The following is a 15,082-nucleotide window of genomic DNA, read 5'->3' as shown; positions in this document are numbered from 1 at the left end:
CATTTTTCAGAATATACAGTTGAGATTCAGGGATGTTAAACAAACAACCTAAGACTATCCAGCATATCAGTAGTGGAGCCTAAATTCTGGGCCAACTGTATCTCCAAGTGCCATATTCTTCACAAGAACACTCTAGAGTAGCACTTATCAGCAAGCATTGTGTGAGATCCCTGTGAAATTTTAAATTTTCTAATAGTTGCAAAGAGAGTAAGCAAAAAGAAGTTGGTAAAATTAATTTTAATAACGTTTTATGTAACCCCAATACAGAGTATTATTACTGTTTCAACCTCTGATCGCCATTATAAAAATGTCACCGATATTTTTTAAAAAGTATTTTGTAGTTGTCAATGTACCTGTATTTTATTTATTTATATGTGGTGGTGAGAATCAAATCCAGTGCCTCAAACATGCCAGGCAAGTGCTCTACCACTGAGCCACGACCCCTGCCCCTGTCAATGATATTTTACATTCTCTTTTTTTCTTACTAACACTTCAAAATCCAGTGTGTCTTTTATAACTAGGGTGCATCTCAGTTCTGGGGAGCCACATTTGAATAGCTTGGTGGCCACAGGGGCCTGAGATTACTATACTGGTCAGCTTAGCTCTAGACAGTATTCATGGGAACAGCTCAATAGTGCTGAAGTTTTGCTGAGTTTGTTGAGAATTTGGGATGAGTTAAAAGAGGCTTTCCTGTGGCTGCTACTGTTCTCTTCAATTCCATGCAGCTCAGGGTTGATAGTGCCCTTTCCCTCTTTGCTTTGTCCCCTGTGACAACCTTCTCTTCTCAAAGGTATATGACTGTCTTCTGTTGTATGTGTGTGTTTTCACTTTCCCAATAAATCTACATCAACTTTGTGGAGTTCTTCAGAAATGTGTTATGATGCATGGAGTGAGTGTAAAAAAGAGATCATTGAAAAAGTTTAAATCCCCTTACTATCTCTTTTTCTGGATCTTTTTGTTTGTGACCTGCTCTTACAGCCTTAGAGTTTATGTCTAGACTGCACTTAAGGGACTGTGCTACAGGAAGGTAAAACAAGTGTATGCATTTAATATAATACCTGAAAAGTAGGAAGTGATCAATGTGTTAGTAGGTATTATCTACTATGTTCCAAATCCATATGTAGTTATGCAAGTCCCTAAACATGAATGCAAGGGAAGGATATATTCTCTAGTAACTTGACTAGTGACCTATATCTGTTTTTTAACAGGTGGCTTTAGACAACACTTAAATTTTAGTTGACCATTTTCAGTGTGAGGTCTCAGTTACATTTGTCTTTTCTTATAGATATCATTATGTTGAGACCTAATTTGAAGCCCTTTACATAGAAATCTTAGAAATTCTGCAGTATTTAGTTTTATAGTTTGATAGGCAAGATAAGAGGTTTTGCATTTTACTTTTCAGATGAGTAAGTTTTATTTTTAATTTTTGTATCCAAACAAAAAGTATTTTTGGTTTGTATAAACAAAATAATAGATATCTGTGGAAACCAAGAGTAATTTTCTTTATATACCACCCCCTTTAAAAAATATCCTGTTGCAAGTTGATGTCATAAAAAATATTTGTTTAGCAGCTTGTGGTGGTAGATTTCAATATACTATCCTTGTATGTGTCCAGCACCAGGGTCCTAACAACAAGTGCCTGTTCTGTTTATGATACCTAATAAAGAGTAGTCAGCCATGGTGATATTGCCATACAAGATCATTGAAGTCACACATAAATGTCTATCCATGTTGTTTTTAAAATTGAACAACAGGTGGTTATTTGTCATTGATGTAAGAAATGGACAAGTCACTCCATATCCATAATTTGCCTTCATTCTCAATCACTGGTCTGTGGAAGATTGAAGGGCACATTTATTTTCTCTTCCCTCTGAACTAATCTTATTTTTGCCCGTCCATTTCTTTGCAGAGGTTACTACATAATAATTGTGCCTTTGAAGAAATCTCGTGGGAAATTTATCAAGCCATGGGAGAGTCCAGATGAAATGGAATTAGATGAGGTAACTATATCTTTGTTGGCTGTGTTTTTCATTACTTATTTAAATATCCTCTCTTCCCTATGGAGGCTTTCAGCATCTAATGAAGGTGCTGGCTTCTGCACATCTGGCTGGTCGGGTGGCTCAATGCTCTGATCATATTATACTCTAGGGATCCCAACAAAGATCCTTGGGCTTTAATTAAAAGACATGAAACTGCAATAAAGCTTACAACCTGTCTAATCATTGTTGGCCTTAATATTTTGCCCCTTGTAAAACATAATGTAGAAGTGGGGAAGGTGAAATAAATTGTCAGCAAAGACTTAATGACCATTGATATGAATTTCAAGGGCCATCATTCGTTTGACAGTTGCTAAGACCCTTACAAATGCTAAATTGTACTTTAGCAGCAGAGTTCATTTCACCTAATATGCGGTCTTGACCAGTTTCTTACAGAATTCTATTGATTAGTTAATGTTTGCCTTATTCTGTATTCTATAGGTTTTTCAGAATCAAAAGTACATGTAACTGCAGAGGAAAATGAAAAAAATCACAAAATTTTGAGCAAAGAAGGAAATGTAAAACAAAATATGGCAATAATTAAGTAATATGACTTTAATTTCTAAAATCTAAAAATAAGTGCATTTTAATTGAAAATTCTTTTTTAAAAAGAGCATTAAAAAAGTTAATACATAATGTGAAATAGAAGAGTTACTTATGACATATTTTATTTGCATGAGAAAACTACAAACCTGGGTATTGGGCCACATCCCCAGAGGGCCACTGAAAGTTAATGACTAGGATTCATATTTGAAATATAGGAGAGACTTTGTTATTTTAATGAAATGCTGTTTTGAATAAGTTCATAAGGCAAATACCCAGATGCCCTTTTGGGAAATAGAAGATTTTAATTTATTGGGTTTATTTACAACATAGGCCACATCTTAGAGCACAGCCTGTTATTTCTAGGTATTCTCTCTATGTCAAATTAGTACAAATGCAGCAAGGAAAATATTAAATTCCTTACCTGTATTACTGGAAGGTGATTTTTATTTCAAACATGTCTACAGAAAGGAGACTTTGATTTGACAAAAAGGGACTGTTAGCATTCTCTGGCAGATGTGTGTCACCTCTAGAAGTGGGGACTCATCAACATCCACTTTGAGTTAAATTTGATCAAGTTCAGAAGGTGAGATTAGTTCAAGGTTAGGCTGATGCTTTTGTGTCATGTAGTGATTAGATGTCATGGGGGTATAAAACAAGGCATCATTTCAATAATACTATGAAGTAATTTAGATAAATTATCAAGTTAATTTTTTCTATTAATGCTAAAGAAATAAAATTATTATCGTATGATAGTGGAGGAAGAGTAATCCTACATCTGAAGATGCAAAATGATCAGTTAGCTTTTTGTAAGGATTCCAAAGCCAGACAGGATATTACTTGCAAATGACTAATAAGATAATCCTGGGAAATAATTTATGATCTTATTAGGGTTTTTTCTGAATTCCAGGATTGTCACCATCACATTTTAGTTGTAATTGCAAAGGCAACTTGTAGATCCTGTGAATCTCTATACATACATACATATATACATATTTTTTTAAGTTTTTAAGGTATTGAGATCCAAGGCAAATGATATCAAATACTTTTAAATAATAAGCTTGCCTTAGAAGTGAAGCCATTTGATAATAAGTAATAGAAAGTGAGTCTCTTTTACAGCCAATTTTTAACCTCTAAAATGCACAGCAACATTAATGGATTAAAGTATAGAGCTATGTGACATTGAACTTTCTTGCAATTAAATTCTACAGGTCTGCGCTGCTGGTTCCCTTAACAAAGGGTCATTTTAATCATCCTGTAGGTTGTGGTGCATTAATCTGTATAATAGCTTGATAGAGAACATTTTATTAATTCAAAATTTTTGGGTCAGGATGGGTTGTTTCCCACTTTTCTTACTGATATAATTGAGATCACATTGTAGAATTAATGGTGGAAGAAATAAGATATGCATTGACTGGAAAATGAAAATTATTTCTGATAAAAGAACTAAAGCCCTTGATATATCTCTGGAATTACCTCCAATACATCTTGTAACTATTGTGGAGGGGAACAAATGAAAGTAGGCTATGGCCTCACTTTCTGCTTACTCATCCAGTTTCTGATCCCTGCAGACAGGATTTTCCCACCCTATCATGGATAATAAAAGCATTGTAGTAATTTTATCTATAGCTTGGTACTGCCAAGTTTGACAAAGTGGTATTCCTCTCTTAAATGTATTTGACCAAGTAATTTTTCAGAAAGGCCTATAATTCAAATTGTTGGAACCATATCATCGAATAGAATGGTGGCCTAAGGGGATTTCCACATTTATGCCTCACATTGAGGCCCATAAAAAATTGAAAGAGGCTTTCTAAACAGAGTTACTCTAAAAATTATCTTCTGAGCTCTTTTTATTCTTTGTCTGAAGATGCTCTTCACATGATAAATTCATAGACTGGAACTCCTGTTCTCAAGGTCATACTGGGCAGAGCAGACATTGATAGTTGAAATGAATTTTGGGCAGAATGACTCCCAAAATGTTAGTTATATTTAATTCAGAGCAGGTCACCTAATATATCATAAGCTTTTCGTTGCACTGTACTTCAAAGGCTTGTCGTAAAATATCACGGACTTTTGTGATTGTAACCAGCATACTGTCTAACTTTGGTGTCATCTGAGCTCACTTGAGCCATTTAGAGTATAACACAGGAAGCTTTCTACAGAGCTTAGAGCAACCTACAGGGCCAGGGTGATGTTCTATTAGGTCCAATGTATTAATGAATGACTGCATTGGACCTAAGGAACACCAAAATACTCAAAAATTTTATTCTGAGGCACTTTCTCTACATCTTCTAAATAAACCCTAGCAAAAGGTTCTTATGGGAATGACAATGATATGGATGAATTATGACAGCTGCCTTCATCTGAAATATGAATAAAATCAAGGTAGGGTTTGATCAGTGAAGTAGAAGAAAGGACGCAGTCACATAAACAACTGATGGTAAATGTTTTTGATTTACCAACTTGAAGATGCTGTTCAGCTCATCTGCAGTGCATTTGTCCTCAAAGCAATGGCTGTCATTGTTTGCTGCACAGCGACAATAACCTTTCTAATGACTTTTCAAGTATAATGTTATGTTGAATATTTGACAACAGATTTTTTTAAATTAGCATGTTAAAAGAATCCAGAGAAAGGAAATAACACGTCCATCTGTGTTAATGAAAGCAAGTGCACAAAAACGATGTGTCTAAGTACAGACCAAGTGAAAACAAATAGGTGATCAGAGCTTAAACATAGCATTTGATTTCTTGATTTGGGAAAACCACAAGTAAAAATAAGGTTGGAAAAAATCTCTTGGGAGTAATTTTATTTCATTCATTGCAATTTTTTTATTATGTCCCAGTTTCCTCATCTATAGGTGGGGATGATTGTAACCTACCTCATAGGGTTATTATACAGAGTAAATGAACTTAATGCATCTTTGGGCTTATAAAACAGTGCCTGGTGTCCAGAAAATTCTTAGTGATAGCTATTGTTATGATTAAAAACAAACCTAAATTTCACAACAGAGCTTAAAGATAGTATTAAATTTTTGCCATTGCTTTTTTTACTAACCAATTGGTGCATAATTGATCAATTTCTCTGAATTTATCATCAGATGGTTCACATTTGCTAAACAGATATTGTCTAGTTTACTATGCTTTTCATACAGCTCACATTTCACATAATCTTAATTGCATCAATAAATTCAAATTTAACAGAAAATTTTAGAACATTATAAATTAGATACTATTGACAAATAACATGGGCACAAATTATCTATATAATGAAAAGACTGTTTTCTCCATTTTGAGGGTATAATTTTGAATTAGCTGAGCCCATTTGCAAGTCTGAGTGTAGAAGAAACTATAGAACATCAGATTCCTACTGGATAGATTCAGTGTTTTTCATAGATAAAGCCTGAGGGCTTTATCAGCACCAAATCCTGACCTCGATTATGGCAACATCTCTTTATACTAAGTAGTTGTCACTATTTTGGTTTTTAACCATATTCTGTTCATTTATAAAATGAAGAGATATAAATACTTTTCTTGCAAATTTTTCATAAATACTTTAATTTTGTCTATCAAGATAAGGACAGGGTTTATCCTCAGGTGCATGATCTTTTTCCAGTTTGTCCTCAGATATATTGTGTTTTCTGCACAGATAATGAAAAAAACAAAACAAAAATTCTCTCCAATAAACCTTTAAAAAATTTTTGCTTGTCTCAAAAAGCATTCCAGACTGAAACAGACCTATTCCCTGTTAAACCTGGTGAAATACGAGGTAGTGGAAGAAGCTAATGATAGCTTTGATATCATTTTGAAATCAGTTGTCATATCATTAATGTGATTTTTCTCCTAATAAAGGGGGCAATGTGAAACAACATGTTATCTAAAAATAAATTCTTTCTTTTAGGAACTCATGAGGGATCTTAATGTATATATATGTGTTTGCTTTCTTCAACATAATATTGAAATTGATTTCTATTCACCCTGTCTATGTTACCCAACAAACTCCCCAGAGGAATGCATCCTATAAAAAATGAGTTCCATGACAAAATGTGATGAATTGCACCCAAATTAATCAAGGAGGCAAATTAAGTCACGAATAGTTAAGTGAATAACAATGTCCCTTTTAATATACATAAATTCAGAATTTATTTATATTACAAACATACATATTATAAATTTAAAAGTTAATAAATATTGCTTCTGTTGCTTTGAGGGAATTTACATCATATAAATGATCTCATAATTGAAAATTAAACTCTCCAAAAATGTGGTAATAGTTAGACTTTTAGATGACTTTATCTGAGGTTACTCCTTGTTTAATAAATCTCCTACAAAACAAGGCTTTTATGAATCAAGCTGCCATTTCTCCTTAGACAAGTTATGATGCAGTATTGCCCTTTGAGAGAATTTCATTAGTGTAGGAAATGATATGAGCTACCAGTAAAGATCTAATTGCCCTGTGTTTATAGCCTGGCCCTTGCAAGAGGAGTCCAATATCTTATTTAACAGGAAGACAAGCATTTGAAGTATGGAAAGAACTAAGATTTAGTGATGCTGGCATTGCTACATGAAATGTGGACAAATTGAATTTGGGTTGTTCCCAGTACTGAATTAATTTCTCCCATTTAACTATCAGTATGTGGGGTATTGTTGTTTACAGTTCTTTTTCTGTTTCTCATTTCTTCTTTAAGCTGCTTAAGGAGATATCTAGGAAACGCAGAAGCATCCGCTACGGGAGAGAAGTTGAATTAAAGCCATATATTGCCGCTCACTTTGATGTCCTTCCCACTGAGTTCACCCTGGGGGATGACAAACATTATGGCGGATTTACAAACAAGCAGCTCCAAAGTGGTCAAGAATATGTCTTCTTCGTGTTAGCAGTGATGGAGCATGCAGAGTCTGTAAGTTCATTATCATGACATCTATTTGCTGGGGTACTTTTACACAGTTGGGCCAGTATATACTAGGTGGTTGTTTGGGGCCATGTAGGGACATCCATCCTAATTATTTCTCTTGAGCTGTCATTAACTGAAGTGTAAGAACAGCCTGCCTGCCCTTCTAGTACACTGCATGGGATTGCAGTGCAAATAAGTTGTCTCTGATGACAGGGAGTTTAGGTGAGCTTCATTTATGTGAAGTACGAGAATGTCAGGACATGGATTTCCAGACCTGTCAACGTAACACATGTGTCCCAGTGTTACGTGCATCGCTTACAATCTTCCTCCCTCAAGTGGTATTTAAAAAAAAATAAAAATTACTCTTCTCATCTGACATAATACCTGTCAGATATTAGCCTCTGTGATTTCAGTAAGAACTAATAAATTCTAAGTCCACATAATATATTTCCAAATATTTGAAAACATTGACTTTGGAAATGGTTGCATTTATTCTCCTATAAAACTGCCAGTGAGGCCACGGTTCCTCTGGCTAGCTTCCCCGGAAGATCTGTCTAGGAAGAGGCAAGCACAACCAGTTTCTTTAATTATAGCACTTTACAAGTGGCTTTGTCAGTGAAAAGCCAAGAAAGTTTGAAAATAATTCAATAAAAGGGAGAATTCCTAAGGTACTCTAAATAATGAGTTGTCTTCTTTTATGTAATTCATCTTGCTCTTATGTCGTTTTATGCTTCAGTTGCTTTGAACATTAAAAAAAAAAATGGAGAGAAACTGTAGATGGGAAGGGGGGTGGGTTTTGAAGTGGCAGTTCACATTAACATTTAACATACATATTGCAGACTGGATCTTTCTAATCAGGGCCCGAGTCTGACAGGCGTGGCAACTCCATTGAGCCAGTCAATTTCTGCATGTAAGAAGCCCTCAGTGTATCAAAGGTTTCTCCACATCAGGTATTAGCGCGTACAGTGGGGCCTCTCTTCAAACGACTGAAGGAATTCCCCCGTGGAAAGTCAAAACACAAAGGCAGCCTGGTTTACCTTTGTACGCAAAATGTCATTTCAAAAACGATGTGACGGCCTTCCTGGAATTTTAATGTACAGATACGCTTTCTCTTTCCAGTTGAAGTTTTTAAGGCAGAACATCAAGGGAAATGGGAGGTTGGAAATCATCTTTCTCTTTAAAAAGAGAAAAAATAAGACTTAGGTACTTGAGAGGAATTTTCTTTAAATAGCTCTATGAACGTTTCAGAAAGCACTTTCAGAACATGGAGGTAGATCAGAGAACCCAACAAAGAAGGGAAAGCTCATCTGATCATACAAACAAAACGGACTGAATGCTCTCTCACTCTGGCTCTTGATGTCTCCCCAACCCTTTCCCCCTGTTTAAGTGGGTCACCAAATGCTGATGTGTCCACTCCTTTCCTTACTGTGTCATCTCAGTTTTATTAATTGTAGAATGAAGATCTTTTCCCCAAAATTTATCTTATTCCTTTTCTCCACCATATTTTTTTTTATTTGTTCAAATGAGTTATACATGACAGAATGCATTTTGACACATTGTACTCAAATGGAGCATAACTTCTCATTCCTCTAGCTATATGTACCTGGTGCTGATTCACACCAGTAGTGTAATTATACATGTAATAGGGTAATAATGTTTGTCTCATTCTATTGTCCTCTCCATCTCTATCACCCTGGCACCCCCAACTTACTTCCCTCTACACATTCCAAAGTTCCATTATTCTTCCCTACCACCCCCCACTATGGATCACCATCCACTTATTAGAGAAAACATTCATCATTTGGTTTTGGGGGATTGGCTAATTTCATTTAGTATGATATTCTCTGGTTGCATCCATTTACCTGCAAATGCCATAGTTTCATTCTTTTTTATGGCTGAGTAATATTCCATTGCGAATATACACCACGTTTTCTTTATCCATTCATCAGCTGAAGGGCATCTAGGTTGGTTCTTGATATTGCTCTCCACGAAAACAGTGTTTTCCCTATGGTTCCTACGTGTTCAGGCCAGCATTTACTTTATAGATGCGAATTGTATCCAAGTAGTATCATGTGTGCAGTGAAGCTTCAGATTTCTGAGACTGTCGGTTAGTAATGTGCATAACCACTCCAAGAGTGGGTTGGCAATTTGCAGAGACAAAACATGTCTCTTCCTAGTAAGGACAGGTGCTTTTCCCCAATCCTTTGCCTCATATTCAAAAAAATACCAGAGAACTATTTTTGAGTAGTATAAAGTTAAAACTATTATTGCCACCCACTGAACACATTTTATTTTTCATGAGACTAGTATCATTTTATGGCTTTACTTTCTTTTTGTTATAACATGACTGTGTTTCCTGATTGGGGTTGGAAATCTATGTGCTTTGGGAAGACCTTTGCTTAGAATTCCATCTTGATTGACCTAGATTATCATCTCAAAGGCTCTGGGAAAGAATTTTAAGTCAACATGTTTTGCTTCTGCAGACACTTTGAGTGTGACCTACAAATGGAGTAGGCGACTGCATAAACAAACACACTTATATAAAGAATCATGTTTCTTGAATATTATAGTCTCTCTGCCAAGTCCTTTGTGTAAATCCTTATACCACATATCTTTATTCCACCTACCCTCTTTCCCTCACATTTATTTGAGCTCTTTCTGAGCAGGTTATAAATATATATTGACTTTTCATCATCTTTTGATGCATTAAAAAAATCTGGAAATTGAGGCAATCCCTTTCCTGAGTAGGTGAAGAAAATGGAGTAAAATCAAGATTTCAGTGTGGCATGTGTTGTCCGAACATGTCTGCTGAGCTCATTATACTAAATTGCAGAATATATACCTGAAATGGGGTTTTTTAAAGATGAAGGTTAAAAATTAAATATATTTACTGATCATAAAGGAGCATATACACTCATATCTTTGATAATCACAGCCATTTGAATTGGAGCTTTTTATTTAGCAAAGATTTGTTGAGATCCCACCAACTGCAGAGCTCTGTGCTAGCCATTTTAAGCATCATACATGTATAGGGTAATAATGATTTATATACACAAATAGTATATAAATCTCTCTTTCGGGAATTTTTGTTTTCATTAAAAGAAGTGAAGGGTGTATCCAAATTTTAAAAAGAGTTTGGTGATCAACTTGTTATTTTTACATGTAATTTTTGGAATGACAGATTTCTTCCACAATTAAGGGGGCAGTATTCAAGTGGCACCTTAGTTGGATTTTAGGAGTTAAATGTTGTGGAACTTGTGGAGGGTTAAAGAATAAGAATAGAGCATTTGGGGAGTAGTAGCTCAATCTGAATGAATGTGTTCGATGTGCTACGACAATTTAAAACAAAGGCCTTTGAGGGCCATGCTAAGGTATGTAGGTTTTATCTAGTAGTAACCAATTGCTTTATCTATTTGTCTTGAAGGTTTTATGTGGTTTAGGGCAGTAACTCTGACAGCAGTAATGAGTATTAGAAAAAAGGGAGACATTTTTGGTGTGGTTAGGAGAACATGAATGAGGTCCTAAAGAAAGATGGTGTCCATGAGGCTGCAAAAAGGACAGATGGACCTGAGGGTCACTGATAGGTAATGTCAGTAGTCTCTATTCATAGATACTCACAGTATAAGAGAAATTGGGGAATTGGGAGAAAGTTCTCTCTGGGAAGAAGTGAAATCATGCAGGCAATTCCTCATTTGAGCATGCATGTGGAGACAATTGGAAATGAGAGTCTGACACTTACTAGAGTTCCTGAGTTTAGTAACTCTAGTAAAGAAGTAATCTGAACAGAGGAGGCTGGTAGTGAACACTGGGGGATGATCTGAACATCCTAGGGTGGTGGAGAACAGAGCCCAAGAATGCATGCCCATAGAACAGGGGCAGTTAACTCAATCGGACTTGAGCAGTTGGAAAGATTAGGGATTTAAGAAAAGTCAGAGCAGGAGTTTTTAAAAAGTCCTGGTCAATTGTAGCAAATCTGAAAAGGTGTAAGAACGGAATGAAGAGAATTAGATTTGGAAATAAGTAATAGAACCAATAGTCATGTTTAGGTGAGAAGAGATAAGAAGCAGGGCAGCCGGTGGGGTTGGGTTGGAAAGGCTGGGAAGGAAAAGGAAAGGGACAATATGAAGAGACAGAGTCAAGAGAATGCTTGTCTAAAATCAGGCTAAAATGGGACAGAACATAATGGAATGTTGTAGAAAGTTCACAAATTTTCAGTTCATTCCTTCACCAAGTAACTATTTTTTAAATTATATTTATTATCAATTGTGTGCTAAAAACAAGCATACCAGGAAGTGACTAATAAAATTAATTAGGAACTAATAAACCCTTTCAAGTTATAAAAATTCCCTATTTAAGAAAGCTATGTCATCAGCTCTGTACATCTTGCACCAATGATTTGGGTACTGGATTTCTTTCCTGAAATTGTGGACTTGATTTGTCCATCATTTGGCCTAACAACATATAGCACTAGAAGAACTGATATAATTAAATACTTGACAAAGTACTGACTTATTTTTCTGTATATGTACCTTTTAACTGTGGCCTTTTTGGTTGATATAGAATGAGTATTTCATATTGAATATACTTGCGACTGGCAGAGTTGACAATTTCAGATGTTTTTGGATTTGGGGATATTCATACCAACTTCACTGTGTTATCCAAATATCTAAAGTACCTAATCCAAAAATGTGAAATTGCTCAGAAAGTTTTGGATTTGAGAATTTTGAATTAGGGATACTTACCCTGTCACTCCTTGAGGCTAGAACTCTCTCTCTCGGTTTTCACATAGCTTCTCACACATTGGCACAATGTAAAAGTTCACTGGACATGTTGGGACTGGTTAATCATTGGTATTTATGGTTCATTAAATTATTTAATATTCTGTATGTAGATCCCACTGAGAAGTACCAATGAAGTAATTTATACCACAAAGTGATTTTGTTGTAAGATTTCACTCTGCAAGGAAACTGATCACACAAGACTGTCAGTTTCTCCGTCATCTTTCTTCTCCCTTCTCTTTCCTCCTCATTTGATTGATTTCATCCTGTATTTGACTTCAATTGCTTTATCCATTTGTCATAAAATCCACTAAATTTGGAGCTGGGGGGGAAATCCTTCTAATGCAAAATACAGTCCAGAAAGACCCTATTTGATAACTAAAACAGACTCTGTTTTTCCTCAGAAGATGTATGCAACCAGCCCCTACTCTGACCCTGTTGTGTCGATGGATCTGGATCCACAGCCCATCACAGATGAAGAAGAAGGCTTGATCTGGGTCGTAGGTCCTGTCCTTGCAGTAGTCTTTATCATCTGCATTGTCATTGCTATTCTTCTTTATAAAAGGTAGGTTTGCTCAATATTTCTGTTGCAACTTCAAGGGCTGCCTAATTTTGAGGACTTTATCATTGTTCTGTGGTCACCATGTGGTTGATTTTAGTAGGAACATTTTAATGCAACCCTATGATTGCTGGGGAAAAGTTTCCATCAGAGGTAGAACAAAACATAAAGACTGAACTATTTTGAATGGTGTTCAACTTGTGGTGCGTATCGTTGCTGTCCTCCAGGAATGTATCCCAGCCTTAATTTTCTGCACTGCCTTATTTAGAATGAGCAACTTTTCTGATATTTTAGATATTAGTACATTCACTACAGACCATTCCATGCAAGTTTTCATTTGTTTGTTTTAGGTGGTTAATTATTCAATGTTGACATATTTTTCAAACACTATTACAATTTTGCACATTTGTATCCATTTCATAAGTGTAATTTGCTAGGTGCTGAAAGATTTTTTTCTGTAGCTGTTTTTCAAGATTTGGCAAAAGTAGCTAACAATGAAGGATTAAAAAAAGAATACATTCTCTTACTTTTATTCTATTATTCCACTTATTTTTTAAGTTATCATTTGTGACCAAGAACTGGGCGTGAGAAGGTATCATTTTCCTACTTTAACAAGTACAACCTCAGTCCTTATTTTCCTTAATATCAACCTGACTACAGCAAGGGTACAGATAATTCATATCTTCCCAATCTTTTCTGATCTTCCACCCTTTTTCAATTTTATTTTTGCCTATATTTTATATAAGCCAGATCCCTGCCCTCCCCTCCCAGTTTACTTCCCAGACTCTTTTTTTTTTTAAAGTCTTTTTTTTTTTTAAAGAGAGAGTGAGAGAGGAGAGAGAGAGAGAGAGAATTTTTTTAATATTTATTTTTTAGTTCTCGGCGGACACAACATCTTTGTTGGTATGTGGTGCTGAGGATCGAACCCGGGCCGCACGCATGCCAGGCGAGCGCGCTACCGCTTGAGCCACATCCCCAGCCCCTTCCCAGACTCTTGTATAAAGCATATTGTAATTCCTTCCCTAAACCTTCTCTTAATCAAAATTACAATATTATGAATATATAATCCTAATTACAGTTAGATATAGTCAATATTTAAATATATCAAAGTAGAATCTACCATCATATATAACTAAAAAGAACAAATAACAATTTTAAAAAAATAAGCAATTCAATGTAATATATTTTCTAAAACATTTAGAATGACCGAATTCTGAATTATCTCCCTTTATATCAATTTTTCTTTCAATCCAAATTTTATTTCCATATGATTTTAACCTTTCTTCCCATTTTCCTTTGTGGCATGCCATGTCTTGGAATGCCTCGGCGAAGGTGATCCCCTTCTTATACTCTGAACAACTTCTCTCTCCCTAATCATTCTCAAAATGAGAGTGTTCTCATTTTGATACTTGCTCTATCTGATTATTGCCTCTAATTCTTTTTCCTACCCACATAGCTACCATTTTGGTGTTTATGTGACTTATTTCTATCTCTATACCCTTGTTCTTATATTCCTATAATGGGTTGATTTTTTTTAATAACCTTTCATTTTGACTCCTTAGAAACTTGTCAAGATACTTCTCTTTTGGAAAAATTTCTCTATGAGGCTGTGTTTCAGTTTTTTGATTTGTTTTGTTTTTTGTTCTAACACAGAGGTTTGGAAAAATGACAAATGAGAAAAAGTTTATCACCATAACCCATAAAATTGCCCATCTTACTTTAGAGCTAGAAAGAAGGGCAGGGGTGGGGGGAATGCATCACTATTTTTTTTCTCCCTGATCACTGCCATCATTCAATTATCCATATCCTGAAATTGCTGAGAAAGCTAGTGGTTGAAGGCAAAAATGTCCTTTCAGCTGCTGGCTTGAATCTTTCCATCCCAGCCCATGTCTTGTTAGTGTGTATCTCACGGAGCCTGTCATATTTTATCACCTCACTCCTGTATAAGATAAGGGCAGGAAGCAAGAGCTACCAACATGCCTCAGAATAATCATGAAACATGTCCAAGTCCAAGAAGCTGGTGCCCTTTCCTATTTATGTGTGCAGGAATTACTAGAAGAGAGAAAAAAAAATCTTAAAAAAGCAAAAATAAAATTCTACTTCAATTCTCGTTCTTTTCTGGTAAATATTTGTTCAAATGGTCACATCATACTATGGGTGATCAGAAAGCAAGTGCCTGTTAATAATTGCATTTCTAGACTAGATCAGATGTTTTTTGATTATTCAAAATGAACAGAATGCATGCCCATTTTTCAACTTGTGTTTCATTATGACATA

At 35.4% G+C, this 15,082-nt stretch overlaps 1 protein-coding gene across 1 annotated transcript in view; it reads left to right on the top strand.

Moving 5' to 3' along the window:
- Ptprd (protein tyrosine phosphatase receptor type D) overlaps positions 1-15,082 on the top strand; it is a 378,303-nt gene that overhangs the window by 244,141 nt on the left and 119,080 nt on the right. Inside the window, exons 20-22 of the mRNA XM_077797854.1 lie at positions 1,910-2,000; positions 7,265-7,474; positions 12,651-12,811. Coding sequence (XP_077653980.1) covers positions 1,910-2,000; positions 7,265-7,474; positions 12,651-12,811 — 462 coding nt within the window. The remainder of the gene's footprint in view (positions 1-1,909; positions 2,001-7,264; positions 7,475-12,650; positions 12,812-15,082) is intronic.

This window comes from Urocitellus parryii, chromosome 4 (genome assembly GCF_045843805.1).
Source record: "Urocitellus parryii isolate mUroPar1 chromosome 4, mUroPar1.hap1, whole genome shotgun sequence".
NCBI lineage: Eukaryota > Metazoa > Chordata > Mammalia > Rodentia > Sciuridae > Urocitellus > Urocitellus parryii.
Note: the sequence above shows the minus strand (reverse complement) of the source record. Positions and strands in the feature narration are given on the sequence as shown.